The sequence below is a fragment of the Solanum dulcamara genome, chromosome 3, assembly GCF_947179165.1.
Source record: "Solanum dulcamara chromosome 3, daSolDulc1.2, whole genome shotgun sequence".
Taxonomy (NCBI): Eukaryota; Viridiplantae; Streptophyta; class Magnoliopsida; order Solanales; family Solanaceae; genus Solanum; species Solanum dulcamara.
In genome coordinates, this window is record NC_077239.1 from 79240725 (window position 1) to 79258437 (window position 17713).

Below are 17713 nucleotides of genomic sequence, written 5' to 3' on the forward strand. Positions count from 1 at the left end.
TTTATTTTATTTTATATATTTAGGTCAATTGACTAATTTATTTTATTTTTTTATATCATCATACGTAAGTCAATTGACTAAATCAATTTAATACATAATGAGTCCTTTTATAATTTTCCTTTGTTATAGTCGCTCAAGGTTTTCCTGTTGTTTCGATTTCAATAGCATGCTCATAATTTGAGTTCAATCGTATTCTAAGTGTACATCAAAATGTATAGTTCTCTTATATATTTGTTTCAATAATTTTCTTATAAAATGAATGATTTTTGTAGTTGATCACATTGATATTAATATGTATTGGTTCGTAGAGATAAACACATACTTCCCTATCCTCATCTTGCCCTCCCTCCCAAACTTTCATAGTATAGCTTAATAGATTCATATCTTTCTATATAGTTACAATTTTAAATATTACCTTTATTTTTATACAATAAATTCACTGTACTCTACTTAACTCTTTTAACATCTAACGTCCTAAATACAATAATATTAAATAACTTAATCAACCACATTATATTTACTTTATTGACATCTCTATTTGGTCCTACTTCATTGACATCTCTATTTGGCACGTTACATTGCGTAAAGAACTAAAATAAAATAAAATAGACACAGATACAAAAAGGAAACTGAAAATTGAAACTTGAAAGCAAACAGCAATTAGTTGACCAGCTGATCTTTCTTCGATTACCTACCGTACATGCTTATGAAACGCATCAGATTCTGTCAAATTTGCCGAAAGTGCTTCAAAAAGGGACCCATTTTGTAAGCCCCCAATTTGCCCCTTTGACCTCTCATACAAACAAGCATAAACCCCACACAAACTCTTGATCAATAATTAAAAAATAGAAAAAAAGAAACCCCTTTTAACGATTTGTTTCCATTTTCAAGAATCATTCATAGTGCTTCGTTGAATATTCACAGGTTTCCACCACATGCTTCTCATGTCTGCCCACTCCTTTTTGTCACTTTCATTACCAAGATTTCACCTTTTTAGAGATATCTAAAGTCAAACAGCTGGAGCAGGAGAGTTTTGAGTTATTTGTCAAGTTCTGAAGCATATACAAGTCAGAAGTCAAGTGGGTTTTTGTTTGTTATGATTTCTTGATCTTTTTTGAATATGATTATGATTTTGCTGTTTTGATCTTATTTGCTGATATGGGTTTTCACTTTTCTGGAACAGAGATAGCTGGTTGACTCTTGGTATTCATTTCACTTGTCAAATTCTGAAGCTTCTGCAAGTTAAAAGACAAGTAGGTTCCAATTTTGGTTTGTTATGTTTTCTTTAATTTTATGTGTATATTGGATTCTGATTTTATTTGCTTTGCTGAAATGGGTATTTTGATTTTGTTTATTTTTTGAAAGTGTATCCAAGGGTTAAGGTGAGGGTACAGAAAGAAGAAGATGATCAGTATGCTTATCAGTCTTTGCCTTCTTTGAAGGCTTTTGAATCCCTTTCCATAACTGACTTCTCTTCTTCAGGTACACTTTTGTTTGTGAGGAATTCCATCTTCTATCCTTGTATGATCTTTTGTATTTGCTAATATAGCTGAGTATAGTTGGTATCTCGTAAAGTTAATTTCTTTGTCAGAAGAAAATTGGAATCAAGCAGATTTTCTGAGATAATAACTATTAGTTGAGTGATTATTTCAGAAATCATCCCAATATAACTTGGTCTTTTGGTTAATTCTTTATTATCATGCAATTAACTTGTTTTTTTTGTGATTGGCTAGTTTTGGGTTGCTCTTTATCATGCGAGATTAGGAAACTTCAAAATTCTATTTGTAGATAAGGGATCTTGATCATAATCATATCTTTCTTTATCATGCGAGATTAGGAAACTTCAAAATTCTATTTGTAGATAAGGGATCTTGATCATAATCATATCTTTCTATGGCTTTCGTCTAATAGCAAGCCTTATGGATAATAGAATTTGTTGCTATTTAGATTTGTATGTCAGTATACGGAAAAATGTGAGGTTTTGAGAACCTCTAATGATAGAGAATTTTGATTTGCCTTGAAAGACAAATTATTTGCCAATATTGGGACAAAACTAAGTGAAATGGATGTAGAAGTTTATATAGCCAACATCATCTAGTTTGGGATTTTGGTGTAGTTGAATTGAGCAGGCTTTGATTTATGAGTAGATATGAATGTAAAGGATTATTTTTGCTTTAAATTTTTCTTGTAATTGGATTTCAACATGGCAGCATTGTTTTGAATTGCTTTTTATCTCTTGAATGATGTATAGATTGTTCTACACAATTTGTTTAACTAATTGTAGCTCACTTAGTTCTATTAGTAATACTTTTCTTTTGCTTATCTTCTTGCTTTCCGTAAACAGGACACATTTTATATGTAATGTACTGATGCAAGCAAAAAGGATAGTGCACGGCATCATATTCTCTTTCACCTCCCAAGGATTTGCTACTTGTAAATAATCCTGAAATTAGAGCATTTCCATTTTTTCTGTTCCTGTACCTCATCTATTTTGAACAGAATCCCAGTGTCATGCTGGATTGGAAATCCTTCAAGTACTCTCTAGTGTTTGATGATCCTATTCAAAATCTTTAGGCTTACCACCAATATGCAACTTTCTATCTATAGTTGATAAGCTAGGTCAGCTTTAGCAGATGCAGATCCACTTCCATCTCGTGACTATGAGACTGTTTTCTTGAAGTCTCCAAATCCCTGTAGTTCTTTCTTAATTGTCACATTTTGTTGTCTTGCATAGTGCTCGTTGAAGGCTTTGATTTTTGGTTTTATTCACAGTATGTCATCTCCAAAACCATGACGCAGAGTATTGATTGTAGCATTTAAGCAAAAACTGGGAGTTTGCATATTAACATCCGGCAATAACTTCAACCATACTATTGTAGTATTTAACTGATTCCATCAATTCGTCATTGCCTTTCCATATCCATCACTTTATTTGTTCTCAGCTTTGATAGTGTCTGACTAGTTCCTTGCTGGTTTTTTTCTCTCCTTCGCTTCTTTCTGATGGTGTATAAAGATGATTCTCCTACATCAGTTGTGAGGATACCCCGAGCATGTATCTTAAGCCCAGACAGACATGGGCTTCCATCATCGAGAGGTTACATACTTCTTTAACAGCTTTTTGTTACCACTCACTTTGAAAGTGGATTGACATTCACTCGGTTGATTGGCAGGGAGAACCAAGGACAATAACCAAAGCATTTTTGGTGGAAGCAAAACAAATGCAAGGGCCACTTCAGTCCCTCGACCACGTGCAGTCTTATCAAGCCCTGGTAATACATAATGAACTTTGCATTGTAGAGTTAATTCCTTCATGGGGTAACGCAGACTTGGACTTCTAGATACTGAATGGTGTAGCAAAACCAATTTTTTTCATGAACAAAGTGTGATGGAAGAAACCTGAAAATGCACTTGAGAACAATGATTTAATAGCATATCACTTACATTTTTCGTGCTTATTGTTAACATTATCATGTTAATCTTACATGTCCTGTCTTTGCATAGTTTCTTTTCTGATACTTTAATCTTGTTAATTTGGGGCCAGTAAATGTGGCCGTGTATAAAAGAAGGAAACCCATAATGGGTATGTAGAATAGCTTCATCTTCATTGTGAGTGAGCAGAGTAAATAAGGGGCTGGAAGTCCTGGTGATTCTGCACTAACATGCCAAATCATACCCTTGCGTAGTTTGCCTCAGTATGCATGGGATGTATACTTCTACTATTCAAATAAGCAAGCTTCATGCACATAATCCACATTTAGGTACTGGTTGTCAGTGAGACATCATGGGAATTTTGCTGTATTTGATTGAGCACGGGTGATCTGATTATTCTCACATCAGAATTGACTTACCAACGCATCTGACAAATTTGTTTAGACGAGAAACAGGAATGTTGCCGACTCATTTTCTAAAGTTATTCTTGATTCTGCTTTATTTTGTACTATTTTGTGAAACTTGTTCATGTGTTTTACATGTTTAGCACGTCAACTGCGCTGTAGAATAACCGTGAATCAGTGGTAGAGCGAGATCATCAAATGCTGAACCTCTTGTAAATTTAGAAATGCTGTGCAATTTACAAAGATAAAACACACTATACATGGTGAATTTCTTGCTGAAAGTAATGGAAATTTGTTTACAGATAATGATCAAATGATAAGCACGAGGAGCAAGACGAAAGCAGAAGTACTTTCAGGCTTGAAGAATCATAATTCATGTCAAAACAGACATCATATCAAGTGCAAAACTTTTCCAAAATCAATTCAAGATTCACATCATACAAGTGGAAATAAGGGCTCAAAAGAGACGGATGATGGGAAACTTGATTCTCGAGCAAGATCAAGGCTAGTGAAAGGTTATCCACGTGGAAGAACACACCTTCAGGAAGGAGATCAACATTCTGTTCGTTCAAAAGTAAAACAGTAAGCAGTCCATTTTGGCTAAGTAATCAACTCATTCTAGCCTGCATATACTAATTCTAAAAGTTTCTGAGTGATGCTACTCCACTTGACGAAAGTTATAACTGAACTTGAAACTCTTCAAAGAGAAACCTTATTTAGATGATTCTTTTTATGAAAAGACTCATCCTCTCTGCAGAAAATTCTGCATTTTCAGACTCTTGATGTTTTGCCTCTTATGTTCTTCTATGTGACTACACTGATATCTAGCTATAACAGTGCCATCATCCAGCGCTCTCTTTTTTCCCTGTGAAAAGTAATGTTCTGAGCTACACGAATAGCTGAACTTTCTTGCTTTAATGGCTACTTTATCAGCTGATATTCTTGGTTCGACAGATCCTTGATGTTATGCTTGTCGAGTCTTGTCCTTGATGTTTTTTTTTTGTTCAACTTCTTTTTTAAGTCAAAGAGAAGATTTTCACTAACCAAAATATAGACAATATATACACAGTTAGCTCTTTTGGACTCGAGCTTATTCTCTACAAAAAGAAACTATTACAATGTACCAAAACTAGATTCATACTTGGCTATCAGTAGTCTTCTGGACAGCTTCTAGGAAAGGTCTACCCTTGGACCTCATCATTTAGCAGTATGTCATATGTCCCACTCGTTATGTCGTAAAAGGCATAACAACAAGTATATCATATGTCCAAAGAGCATAATATATCTAAAAAAAACACAACACATACATATTTTACCATCCGACATTAATTACCAAATTTTTTCTCTAAAAAATAAGGAAAAATTATGCGGATAAGCAAACATATATTAGTTAATTAGTTAACATAGCTATAGTTTGAATTAATTACGGCTCGCGATTTAATTTTAGCTGTAATTACATCGTTTCTCTCCTCTCTCTCGCCTCTTTTTTACATATACAAATACAAATTATGTTTACCGCAAAAATTCAGTTAAGAGTCTCCGATGTGGGACTTTTTTTTTTATGGAACTGTTAAATAAGAGTGGATTTTGTAAAATTATTTACGAGGGGGACGATTTCATGAACTATTAGTTAATATATTTTTATAGAACTGTTATATCCAAAGCTTTCCTTCTATGCAGTGCATATACTGTGATCAAATAAATATAAAGATTACTCTTTTCATTATTCCAACAACACGATTCAGAAAATATAAAATGAATATTGAATGTTCTATTTTGCATTTGGTTATAACATTAATTAATTTCGGTATTATTTTATATTAAAATGATGAGAGTCCACTTTAGGAATCAAGCAGCCCATTTCTACAATTGGGCCACGTGAACCAACTCTAAGCTTGGACAGGGCAAGCCAGAATTTCATATCTACTTTGCATAATAACACAAAAAAAAAAAAAAAAAGTGGTGGTTTAATTGGAGCAGCTCATCAGGCGTTACAGGACTTAGGAAGGCACCAGCTCGTTATCCTTCCACTGCACAGAGCGGGAACTGTTCGTTGCTCTGTGAAACCAGCCTCACGCGATCCACCCCACTTTAGGAATCAAGCAGCCCATTTCTACAATTGGGCCACGTGAACCAACTCTAAGCTTGGACAGGGCAAGCCAGAATTTAGCCCGCCAAATCCAACCATCTGGGACAGCCCAACATCCCACCACATTATTGCCCCCATTTGGGTTACAAGCCCACATTACTGAGCTCAGCGAACAACTCTCCCTGCCATTCTACTAAAAAGTACCAACAGTTTCTATTCTATAGCGATGTGGGACAAATTTCTAAGATACGAAGTTTTAAAGAAAAAAAAGGATTTTTTAAAATTTGTGGTCCAAAATAAGTGGTGCTTTCCTTTTTTGAATATGAGAATAGCTTCCCTTCTCTTGCAGTATATATAATGAATTTTCCAGATTGTTGTGATAACAATATAAAAGCAACACTCAAAAAGTAAAATCAAAGCTTGCTATATTATTAGGAGTTCTTCCCATGATAAACTTGGAAAAAGAACACACACTCAACAAAAAAAAAAAAAACTATAACAATGAAAATCAAACCCTTAGAATGATCATCTCATTAAAAGATTAAACTTTCAACGAAAACATTCTTTTATTATTATATAATGTCGCAACACGTTATATTTTACGTGTGGACCTGATTATTTTTCATCACTTAAGCATAGACAGAAGGATTGGCGAGGAGGTATGCTTCAACAATCTTGAAAAGTTCCATGCCTTGATTTTTGCCTTCATTGTGTTCTTCTTCCTTCAACACATAATCACCTTTTGTGTGGTACTCAGTTATGGACTTGCAAACACATCCTCCATTTCCAGCAACTTCAAATTTGAGATCATAGGAAATGGATTCCAGTTTGTCTCCAAGAACATCTCCTTCAATCATTGAATACTTGGTCACCAAATTCTTGTCATCAACAAGATGGATCTTGTGCTTCAAATACTTGATTGGTGAACCTGTCATTTACAAATTATTGCAATTATTTTTCTTGGAGACAAATCATTTTCCCAAAAATGAATTTAATTAAGGAACTGAGGTCTATCAAAAATAGCCATTGTATCCCCACAGAGATGAGGTATGATCTACATACATCCACCTCCCCAGACCTTACTTATGAAAATATACTGATGTGTTGTAATATTATTTTTTTTGAAAAATTTAAAAGTCAACATTTCGATCAATGCAAACGAATTTTGATAGAAACTCACACATCTAATATTTCAGATATAAAACTCTTATAATAAAGATACTTTAGATGTGATTTTAACCCTTCACTCAAAGAATTTAATTAGTCATATCCATTAAAGGTGCAAAAAATATTTACACAATCAGATCGATCATTTATAATAATTAGGTGGTAAAAATGATAAAGGTATTATATTACCTTCAACAAAGTTCATCTTCTTGATGCTTCCATCTCCCTCAGCCTCAATATTCTTAACTTGTGGCATCAACTTAGGGATAAGATTGTCAGAATCAACAACCAAAGCTTTGAACAACCTAGTAGGGGCAACTGGTGTTGTGGTCTCATGTGTATAGGTTATGACACCCATAGTGTTAATTAATTTGCCTTAAGAGATATTGAACACAAAAAAGGATATAATGTAAAATGTATGTGTGAGAATTAATGTTGTGAGCTGTGTGATAATGTAATATTCTTAGATGGTATTTATAGGTAAAAATACAAGTGACAGTCTCAAGAGTTAAATCAATAACAATTAATTCCTTTTACCTTAATTTCAACATTCGAAGTAGTCCATTTTTGACATTTGTGTCATTTTTTCTAGATGTTCTTAATTTGTACATTCTTTTTAAATTAAATTAATAGCATCTTAGAGACTTAGACAATGCCGTTGGAAAACTTTATGTTAAATGGTCTAACAATGAGGCTTACTGACACATGGGTTATGGCTATACTATATTCTCTGTTCAAATTACCTACAAAGTTTTCTTTCTACTTTTTTTTAACTCTATTTGTTCATCAATTAAATAAGGTATGTGTTATAGACCAAACAAGATAGTATACTTTAATAGACTAGTCTGATAGAGGTGGAAGAGACCATTTAGTCAATAAATCCATTAATATTATTCTTTTAATCATGAGAGACAATTGACACATAACATTAATCACTTTTGCTCTAGAACTAGTTAATGATCAATTGCTAGTCAAGACTAGCACCCCTCTTGGGTTCAGATCACCGTTCATAACACATTCTGATATCATTGTTATAATTCAAATAGAAGAGCAAAATTCAAAAGACTAGTATGATAGATGGAAGAGCTCATCATTTGGTCTATAAATTCATTAATTAACATTTTACTTTTTAAACGATGAGAGACAATTGACACAGAATTGTATGTTTACTTGTTGATTTTTTTTTAATCTTGCTTAGTGATTTTTGGCCGTTCATTTGTTTCTTTTTCCTGGATATTCTTGAGTAAGTTAAGACAAAGTATTAATGTAAAAAAAAAAAATTAAAAAAATGAGAATTCATTCATTTACATTTTACTTTTTAACCAATGAGAGACAATTGACACATAATTGTACTACTTACTGATACATTGTCTTCTTATGTGTCCAAGCAAAACATAATTGTTTAATTCTTAAACTATACCTTGGTTTCTAATTACTAGTATATTAGTAACAATTTCATTTACCAGTAATTATGATCTATGCCTAATATTGTACTAAATAAAAAGCATATGAAGTTCTCAATATTGGCTCCTGACGTAATTTTTTAAAAAACAAAATTAGGATACTTACAGAAAACGTAGGATCTGATATACAATTAACACATAACCAGCTAATTTAGTATCATTTGTGTAGATCCTTTTCTTTCATTGTATCCTGTCAGTAACATTCTATAAATTTTACCAGATACAAAGAGAAAAAAAACCTTAAACTTATATCGGATAATTAGATTTAAAAAGAAAAAATTGGTGGTTTATCGGAGCGAGAAACGGTCCACGAGATTCTATTCAAGTGTACTGCATAAAGACGTCTAAGGCGACGTTGTCACTATAGTAGTCTATAGACTAGAAAGTAATGACATTCACAAACAAGCACCTAAATCCAGAAAATAATGACAGATCAATGAGTCAGGACATAAGCCAAAGCATACAGTGTAGGCCTGAGAAACTAAACAAATGTTTCACTACTACCTCTGTTGTGTTACAAGCTTCTCATAGGGACAACCAAAAAAAGAAGAAGAGGAGGAAATTGGAGTGTTGCAGCCTTGCAGGGACAAGGAAGTGCAAACTGGAAAACTAAAGATTACGAGGCAATCAAATCAGGAGTTTCAGCTTCCACGGATAACAATGCAGTGTGTACTTTATCCACCCAATTGTCTAGCCGATCACGCAATGATTTGATCTGAGGAATACCCAAAACTCTTGGTTGAACCCAGGAAACGTGAACAGTCCCTTCCACTTGATCGACTATTCCCTCAATCAGATGCACCTACAGCAACACAACATCAAACCGGAGAAAAACTGTTCATAAACCTAAAGGCCGACATGTAACATCACCATATATCACAGGAAAACTTTGCAGGATATTAGGAAAAGTAAACATCCAGGGTTTGTGACGAGAAAAAACAGAAAGGGGAACACAATGAGAAAGGCAGGAACACAAAACGCATAAGAAAACATCTAAAAAACTTCTTGGTTGCAACCTACATACTGCTCATGTGGAGGATCTTTCAGTCGGGGCAGAAAGTAATAATGAGAATTACTTCCAAGTGACTGTTGGGATATATAAACTGCACAGCAGAAAACTTGAGTGTTGCCGCAACTTAAGAGTTAAGATATACTCCCTCCGTTTCAAAAAGAATGACCTACTTTCCTTTTTGGTCTGTTTCAAAAAGAATGACCCATTTCCTTTTTGGCAAAACTTTAATTTCAAGTTTCCACGTGGCATGTTTAAGGCCACAAGATTAAAGGGTATTTTGGTACATTTAACATAACTTTAATTCAAGACCACAAGGTTGAAAAATCTTCTTTATTTTCTTAAACTACGTGCCAAGTCAAACCAGGTCATTCTTTTTGAAACGGAAGGAGTAGTAGCTTAATCATTCACTTGAATCAAATGATCTCTTTTAATAAGTTAAGAGGTTATCCTTCTCGAAGAAGGAGCTGACCTACTTCTGATGACTTGATAAACTAAGCTATTAAGCTGATCATGGATATTATACCTCCTCTATCCAAAAGCTTTTTCGCAGCCCACTTAAATTATAAGTTGAGAAAACACACAAATTAGGTGAGCAGCGTGTGCACGACTTGAGAACATAGGGGGGGAAATATGTTGCCATATCACATCTCGGTACGATTGTACCACCATTAACATTACAAAGATGAGCATTTATTTCTAATGCATGTGTTGGTGCGTGGAAGCCAGTTACAGAGGAGAGATTATATCTTAATTAAACAAACAATAATTCACTTACAGAGAGACTCTTCATTAAGAGATGTTCTACATCTTCCACGCTAAGCTTAGTGCGCTCTGCAATGGCACTCAATGGAATTGTTCTATCCTCTGCTGGGCGACTGCATGCAAATGATCTCTCCATAAGTTACAGTTCAACAAAAATAAATTACAGAGGTATAACTATATGCAAAATTGCTGTAATACCTGAAGATGATTTCCATCAAGCACAGAATGTTGATCTTCTCGAGAAGCTTTTTCTCGTTCTGCAACAATGCTGGTTGAGCACTAAAAGCAGCTTGATGGACACGGCACAACTCTTGATAACGAACTAAATCACCAGTGTTGAATGCTTCAAGAATATGATACAGCCATTCAACTTGTGTCCCTACCAAAATCTTTATCTGTAAAAAAAAAATATAATGAAACCTACATAATGTTGCCAAAGAAACCAACATAAGATCACCCTATGGCTCTCTAATATAATCCTCTGATCAACTCCACCACTTCTGAAGCCTATTTGATGGTCAAAACTGAATTTCATGAGATTTCAGATAGCTTTGTGCTATGGCTACACTGTACATACTTTATACTCGGTTTCTTTTTAGAAATCTTCTTGATACTTTTTAAACAAAATCGCCCGTTGGTGGGATGGATAAAATTCTGCATCCACTGTAAGGTATTGATCAATGGCAGTCTCATGGGAGCTTTCCCTTCTATCAATGGCAGTCCCGTGTCTAAATGGAGGCAATGGATCAAGTTCTGCATCTTCAGGGGAAATATCAAAATCTCTCATCCACTCTATGATGCTGACTCACATTTTTGATGGAGCCGACATAACACATTAACGCACTTAAAGGTAGTCCGAATGATCTTGGAAGCCTTTCATGATTACATATCGATGTGAGTAAACACATCCTTTTTTATGAAAAAAAAAAGAAGAAGAAGAAGCATATACCTAGTCAATGCAGTGACTAATCTAGAGCTCATGGCAAACTTGATGTATGCGAAAAGGGTTTAATCAAAAGATTGGCAGGGAGTACATGAAATGCTTGACCGGAAGTAATAAATATTTTTCCTGCTACCTTCCAGAGAATCAAAATGTTTGGATAAGAATGAGACAAGTTCCCTTGGGGAAGCTCAAGTGGTCAACACAAATACCACCTTGCCAAACAGGAAGAACTCATTTAACCAAGTCAAATGGGTGGCTTGGATATGAAAGACCTTCATCTACACAACCAAAGCCAGCTGCTGAACGGTGGTGAAGATACAACTGTGAAGATAATACACTCTGAAAAAGGGTGGCAGATGCTAAGCATGGAAAACGGATTAGATGGTGTAAACGAGCAAACACCTATCCTTTTGAGATGGGCCACGGAAGTTCATGAGGAAGTTATGGGATAAATTCAGTGCAAAAGAAACCTACACACTAGGAAATGGAGAAAACATATGTTTTTGGCATGACAGATGGTTGGGTCAACTTTCTCTAAAAGAGTATCCTCTGATGTATATCATATAGCTGCTGCGTCTGATACAAAAAGAAAAGGCTCAATATAGAGATAGGAACTGCTGAAATCTTTCTTCTTTTTTTTATGGTAAGTGGAACTGCTGGAAAAATCATCCTTAGAAAAAACTGTAAAGACTGGTAACTAGAAAAATGTCACATTGCTGGGCAATTAAAGCAAGTGAATACCCAAGTCAAGGACAGCCTGCAATGGAAGGGAATTGCAACAGTAAAAGCATGCTACTATAGTCCTAACAAGATCTCATTCCAGCAAAAATGACAACACAAGATAAGTCTATACAAAATTCTAGCAACTAGGAAGACAGCAATGCTAATTCCTAGAATGGGAAGCTTAGCCACATCACAGCAATGAAGCTTTACAAGATGTTTTGGAAGCGAAAAAAACAACAACAATTGTATTACAAACTACAATTTTTGAGAATAGTAGAGAGACCACAGTGGAAATTTTAACCAAACTTTTGTTTCAGTTGTATTTTAGGTGTAAGGAAACATCCATAAATGGATGGCTTACATGGAAATTTCTTCTATGCATGAAATCAACTTTGTGTGACATTCAATAGAAGATTTGATTTATCCAAATAAAAGAAAAATAACGAACTTACAATTGGATGAGCAAGCAGCTCCCCGAAATTGTATATGTTGTCTCCCAGTAATGCTGACAAGGATAAATCAAACGCCAAATCCTAGACAAGATAGAAGAAACAATTACATAGAATAACAAATCTCAAATATGTTGACACTCAACCATTTTCAGATGCATTTTCTTAAAAAGACTGAAGTTACAGAAAGAATTTCCAGATTTCCGGGTATGAAAAAATCCTACCCATTTAAAAGAATCCTCCATAATCCAGTTTGCTCTATTCAGAGTTTCAGACCAATTTCTCCAATACTAAATAATTGGTCACGATGAAATGCATACAATTTTTTAAAAAAAATCAACAGCTTATACAAACTTTATGTCAAAAGATTCATTTCTCATTGGGATACCAAGTAATATAAAATGCAAGGAGCATAAATAAATTAAAAACGTAATCTAACTAGAACGTATTTTTATCACGGATATCTACTAGCAACATTTCTTATCAACCTGCTCCATGATGCCAACAGTACACCACATTTTAGACCTTATTCAATGTTAGGACTTCTGTGCAAAGATATATATTACCAACAATACTAAGGCAAGAGAGATCAACATGTAGAGGTCAGAGATCTGCTAGACATAGCCAAGAAATTCTTAGATTGTTCTTTGGATACAAGGCAGAAAATTAAATGGCAACATACCAGCTTGAATGACTCCGAAAGAGAATCCACTGAAATGTATGCAAGATAGAGGAGAGCACTTTTGTAAAACTCTGCAAACTCCTGCCGCGTTTTATGATACTGAGATGAAACCCAATAGTAACTAGCATAAACAGAGGGGTCAACATCGGTCATGCTGTCAAGTGTAGCATTCCCCTGTTCTAGAAGCTTCTTGCACTCTTTTTGATCCCCTTGTTCAAGCTTAAATTGAGCAATCTGCAACTTAATATAAAGTATCGGTTCCTCTATCCGTGTCTCTTTAGTATTTTGGAGCTTCTCAGCTACTCCTTCCAGGTAACCTATTGCAGCATCTTTCTCAGAGTATTGCCGAGAGACGATTACAGCGAAATGTGCAAGCTTCAGAAGATTGATCTTTGTCTCAAAATCAGTGATGAAATTGTGATATAGCTGTATCAGTGTGTCACCAGCCTAAGAACAAAATAAGGAAACAAAATGAAAGGCATTAGATTTGTATACAACACAATAAAAGACAATTAGTGTAACTATGGTGACTGAGAATCAAGCATATGCAATTTAACAAGGTGCAGGTAGATAATGAGGAACAGAATAAAAACGCCACATTTCCTATGCTATATGGACACATATTTCCATGACTACATTGCAAGATTCAAGAACATCTACAGCCCTGAGCATGCACCTACTCAGAGAACTCAATTTACGGCAACATCCTTCAATAACTCATGTGTAATGGACAAGTGAAACTGAAAAGATTTGCAGAGATTTTTTTAGAATTATTTGGAGAAGTATCATACAGATGATTTAAACTTGATAAACTGTATATTATTATTTTTTTACCGTCTATCAGAAACATCTCTACCTTCCAAGATAGAGGTAAGGTTTGTGTACACTCTACCCTCTTCAAGCCCCACCTGTTGGATTACACTAGAATGTTGTTATTGATTATGTTAGAGCAAGCAAAATAGAAATGCAGACACACAACTCCAGTTGCACATAAAATGATGTGAGTCCTGGGAACCATAATTCCAAAGCAATTTTCATTGGTACTTATAACTAAGCTAATTCAAAGCTCTCACATTTCGAGCTCAACACACTGCAACCTAAAATCATAACAATAAAAGCTACAAATCTCCAACTAAAGCTCTCTTGTTCTTCAATCCACTTGTCTTATCTTATCCCCAAGATGCCCCTTTTCAATTCCTTTGAAACCCTACAATATTCATAAACCCCAATTCCCAACACAAAAACCAAAATTACAAATCCGTAACTCAACAGAAAAAAAAAACTTTCTTTTTCAATACAATTCCCATCCCTTCATAATCAAAATTCCTCCTTTTAAGATTTCAGCTCATAATCCAAATACCCCTAACTTTATCATCAATCACTATATCTCCAAACCAAAATCACGCAAAACCCCTAATTTATCACAAACCTAAAGTCCCTAAAAACAATAAAATGAGAATAAAATATGGATATATTCAAATAAAGTACCTGAAAAACAGCGAGAGCGACGAACTGTTCGAGCTTGAGAGATAGCTGGTGCCAGAGCTTGCGTTGGTACAGATCTGCAAGCGTGGTGTACCAATCAGAAAGCTCAGGATGGTCATTGCTTAGCGATTCCAAATATTGTAGTGCCGCCATAGCTGAATTGAGTGTTCGAAAATTATCTCTCTCTCTCTCAGTCTTTCTTCCAGCGATGAAGACGACGAAGAAAGAGGTGTAGTCTTATGAGTTTAGTGGTATAAGTGTGAAAAAGAAAATAACAATACAAAAACAATTTTAATTACACTATTTTTATATATCTCAAAGTATTCGGTGTCTTTTGGTTTGAATACAAATTATGTTGGATAAGTTATGTTGGGATAAATTATGATAGGATTAATTATGCTGAGAAAAGTTTTTATTGCTTGTTTGGTTGGTTATATTCAAAGTTACATTTCAAGAATAAGTTATTTATTTACGAAAATATATTTCATCTTATTTAACTTTTTTTTTATATTTTTTTTGCAAGCTTTAGTTATTCATTCCTAAAAATAAAATTATCATCTTATTTAACTTAAATATTTTTATTTATGCATTTTCATGATTGTGCCACTTATTTTTAAAATTAAGCTTTCACCTTATTTAACTTAAAAATATAACTTTTTTCTTATTTAACTAAAAAAAATAAAACTTCCATCTTGTTTAGATTAAAAATAAAACTTTCATTTTAAGTTTATTAAAGCGAAAGAAATTTTGTTATTAAAACTAGCTACATTTTAAAGTTATCTATATATTAAATGATATATAAAATATAATTTTTAAGTTAGTATTAAATTATTTAATTAAAAATATGTAATTTAGTAGTGGAGTGAACATTTGAAGAGAAGTCAAAATATAAATAAACATAAGAATTAGATAAATAAATTCAACTTATAATATATTCATAAATAGAAATTGTATTTATAAAATATAATTTTTTAATAGAAAAATATACTATCATAAAAACAACAATTAATTAAAGTTATGAATGTTATTATAAATGTATTTAAAAATTATGTAAATATACATGAATGTAAAAATGGTGTATAAAAGAGAGTTTAAAGGGGTATTTTGTTATTTTATATCTTTATTCCATGATAAGTTATCCTCAATTAGTATTCCACCCCAGGGAGGGATAACTTACCCCAATATTAATTGTTAATCCTGAGATAAGTTATCTCAGCCTTTGCAACCAAATAAGGGATTAGATGTCACTTCAAAATTATTCTATGATTAATTCTCCTTATCCATCACACTAAACGACCCCTATTATTTTACTACTCCTTTCGTCCCAAATTAGTTGATCAATATACTAAAAATAATTATCTCATATTAGTTACCACCTTATTAGATCAAGAAAGTATTAATTAATTTTTTTTATATTACCCTTGCAATATTTTTTTTTAAAGTGGTAACATTTGTTTGTAAAATTTCCAAGAATTTTTTTAAGGGGTTAATCAGTAAAATTATCTTTTTATTTATGATTTCTTAAGCATCGTGCAAAGTGAAAAGTGATCAATTAATGTGGGACGGAGAGAGTACTATAGAGGAAATGTAGAAGCAGGCACCTTTTGATTGACGTACGTGCTTTCAGCGAAGGGTATTCATATAATTTTTTATATTTTTATCAATTTAATTTATTTTTTTAGTCTTTTGAATATCTAAAAATTACATAAATAAATTATATAAAATTATGATAATTAATTTTTTAAAAGATATATAAAAAAATTGATAGACTCTCGAAATTCTATCGATGGCCACATAAATTGAGATAGAAGAAGTAACATATATTATTTTAAAATGACATAAAAAGCACTATAAATCACAATAAATAATAACTTGAAATATTTGAAATATATATGAAAATTTGATTGATCCTTGAAATTTTATCTTCGCCACGTAAATTGGGACATAGGAATTAATATTAAATTATTTAAAAATTATGTAAAAATACTACAAATCACAATAATAAACAACGTAAAATATTTAAAGCCATATAAGAAATTTGAATGATTCTTCAAATTCTAACCGTGGCCTAAATTGAAACCGCAAGAATAATATTATAGGGAAACTTACGTAAATATACAATATTAAGAAAATATTTACCATTTATAACAATAAAAAAATAATTTCACTGAAAACTTATAATACATTTATAATACAGTTTTAATACATATTGCAGAAAACTATTTATAAAACATATATAATACAAATTTTATAGATGGATAATACATTTATCACATACTTTAATAGACTTATAATACATTATGTTAGTTTCTTACTACACAAACATAATATATATTTTAAAACACTTATAATACATTTATATTGTATGCATAATTCACTTTTAATACAAGTGTAGATTTATCATAATATTGCTATATATTGCTATAAATGATAATAAATAAAAAATATCGCTAAAATCAGTAATTAATTTTTAAAAAGCACTCAATCAAGTAATTTTTCCTAATATATATTGGGTCCGTGCTGTCACGGATTCCCATAATTAGTGTAAAAATAAGCCAGATAAGCACTTATGATGATACTATTTAAAACATAGTCATTCTTAAAAGCTATTACTATTTAAAATCTAGTCAGTGTAGGTGAACTTCAAACATACACTGTTGATACACTCCTTTGCTTCTTTTTTGCAATTTCATGCAGATACTCAAATTTCAATGATTTACATATTCTTTAATATGTTTCTAAATTATGTGTGCATTGACGATGATAATCTAAAAGAAAATTTATTTTTAAAGTATTTTTTTCTTTTATATAAAAAATAAAAGCCTAACTTTGAATCAAGATTTATTTGAACTTCAGATCTGTAGACCTAACTTCAAATCTTTAGAATGATTTTCAATAGAATTCAAACTCAATTTAAATTTAAATATATGATTTCAACTTTAGACTTGCATGTCTAAAATTGAATCTGAAACAATTAAAGAAAAAGTCAAGAGTATATATCGTTCAATCAACTAATATACCGTATCCAAATATACCTAACATATACACTATATATCTTAGGCCGAAGTTAAAAACAGCTATTTATGCAAACCTGATCAATGGGCT

General features: G+C 32.7%; 3 protein-coding genes across 4 annotated transcripts; 1 reads left to right on the forward strand and 2 right to left on the reverse strand.

Moving 5' to 3' along the window:
* The first annotated feature begins 627 nt into the window (after nt 1-627).
* Nucleotides 628-4688, forward strand: LOC129883185 (uncharacterized). Of its 2 annotated transcripts, XM_055957788.1 has the most exons (7): nt 628-765; nt 925-1079; nt 1184-1253; nt 1366-1482; nt 3014-3094; nt 3171-3269; nt 4136-4688. In XM_055957788.1, coding segments are annotated over exons 3-7 (582 nt in total). In that variant the 5' UTR covers nt 628-765; nt 925-1079; nt 1184-1252; the 3' UTR covers nt 4420-4688. The 2 variants fall into 2 exon arrangements, with proteins under 2 accessions (XP_055813763.1, XP_055813761.1); XM_055957786.1 differs by having other exon boundaries at nt 628-1079.
* A 1738-nt stretch (nt 4689-6426) lies between these two features.
* LOC129881876 (pathogenesis-related protein STH-2-like) lies at nt 6427-7559 on the reverse strand. The gene is made up of 2 exons (XM_055955989.1): nt 7279-7559; nt 6427-6850 (listed from the first exon to the last, which is right to left on the reverse strand). Exons 1-2 carry the CDS (start codon nt 7445-7447, stop codon nt 6552-6554), a joined length of 468 nt encoding a protein of 155 aa, XP_055811964.1. The 5' UTR covers nt 7448-7559; the 3' UTR covers nt 6427-6551.
* Nucleotides 7560-8941: 1382 nt separating this feature from the next.
* On the reverse strand, nt 8942-14865 carry LOC129883186 (26S proteasome non-ATPase regulatory subunit 13 homolog B). Its single transcript, XM_055957789.1, has 6 exons — nt 14612-14865; nt 13124-13570; nt 12445-12525; nt 10525-10721; nt 10340-10439; nt 8942-9354 (listed from the first exon to the last, which is right to left on the reverse strand). The coding sequence occupies exons 1-6, from the start codon at nt 14759-14761 to the stop codon at nt 9169-9171; spliced, it is 1161 nt and encodes a 386-aa protein (XP_055813764.1). The 5' UTR covers nt 14762-14865; the 3' UTR covers nt 8942-9168.
* Between the last annotated feature and the right edge of the window lie 2848 nt (nt 14866-17713).

Excerpts from the sequence above, each read along its gene's own strand:
- LOC129883185 (XM_055957786.1), top strand. Across the intron at positions 1,483-3,013 it reads AACTGACTTCTCTTCTTCAG|ATGATTCTCCTACATCAGTT; the intron begins GTACACTTTTGT and ends TGGTGTATAAAG. Across the intron at positions 3,270-4,135 it reads TGCAGTCTTATCAAGCCCTG|ATAATGATCAAATGATAAGC; the intron begins GTAATACATAAT and ends ATTTGTTTACAG.
- LOC129881876 (XM_055955989.1), bottom strand. The coding sequence starts at position 7,447 with ATGGGTGTCATAACCTATACACATGAGACCACAACACCAGTTGCCCCT. Across the intron at positions 6,851-7,278 it reads GAAGATGAACTTTGTTGAAG|GTTCACCAATCAAGTATTTG; the intron begins GTAATATAATAC and ends TGTAAATGACAG.
- LOC129883186 (XM_055957789.1), bottom strand. The coding sequence starts at position 14,761 with ATGGCGGCACTACAATATTTGGAATCGCTAAGCAATGACCATCCTGAG. Across the intron at positions 10,722-12,444 it reads AGCTGCTTGCTCATCCAATT|ATAAAGATTTTGGTAGGGAC; the intron begins GTAAGTTCGTTA and ends TTTTTTTTACAG. Across the intron at positions 9,355-10,339 it reads TCTTAATGAAGAGTCTCTCT|GTGCATCTGATTGAGGGAAT; the intron begins GTAAGTGAATTA and ends GTGTTGCTGTAG.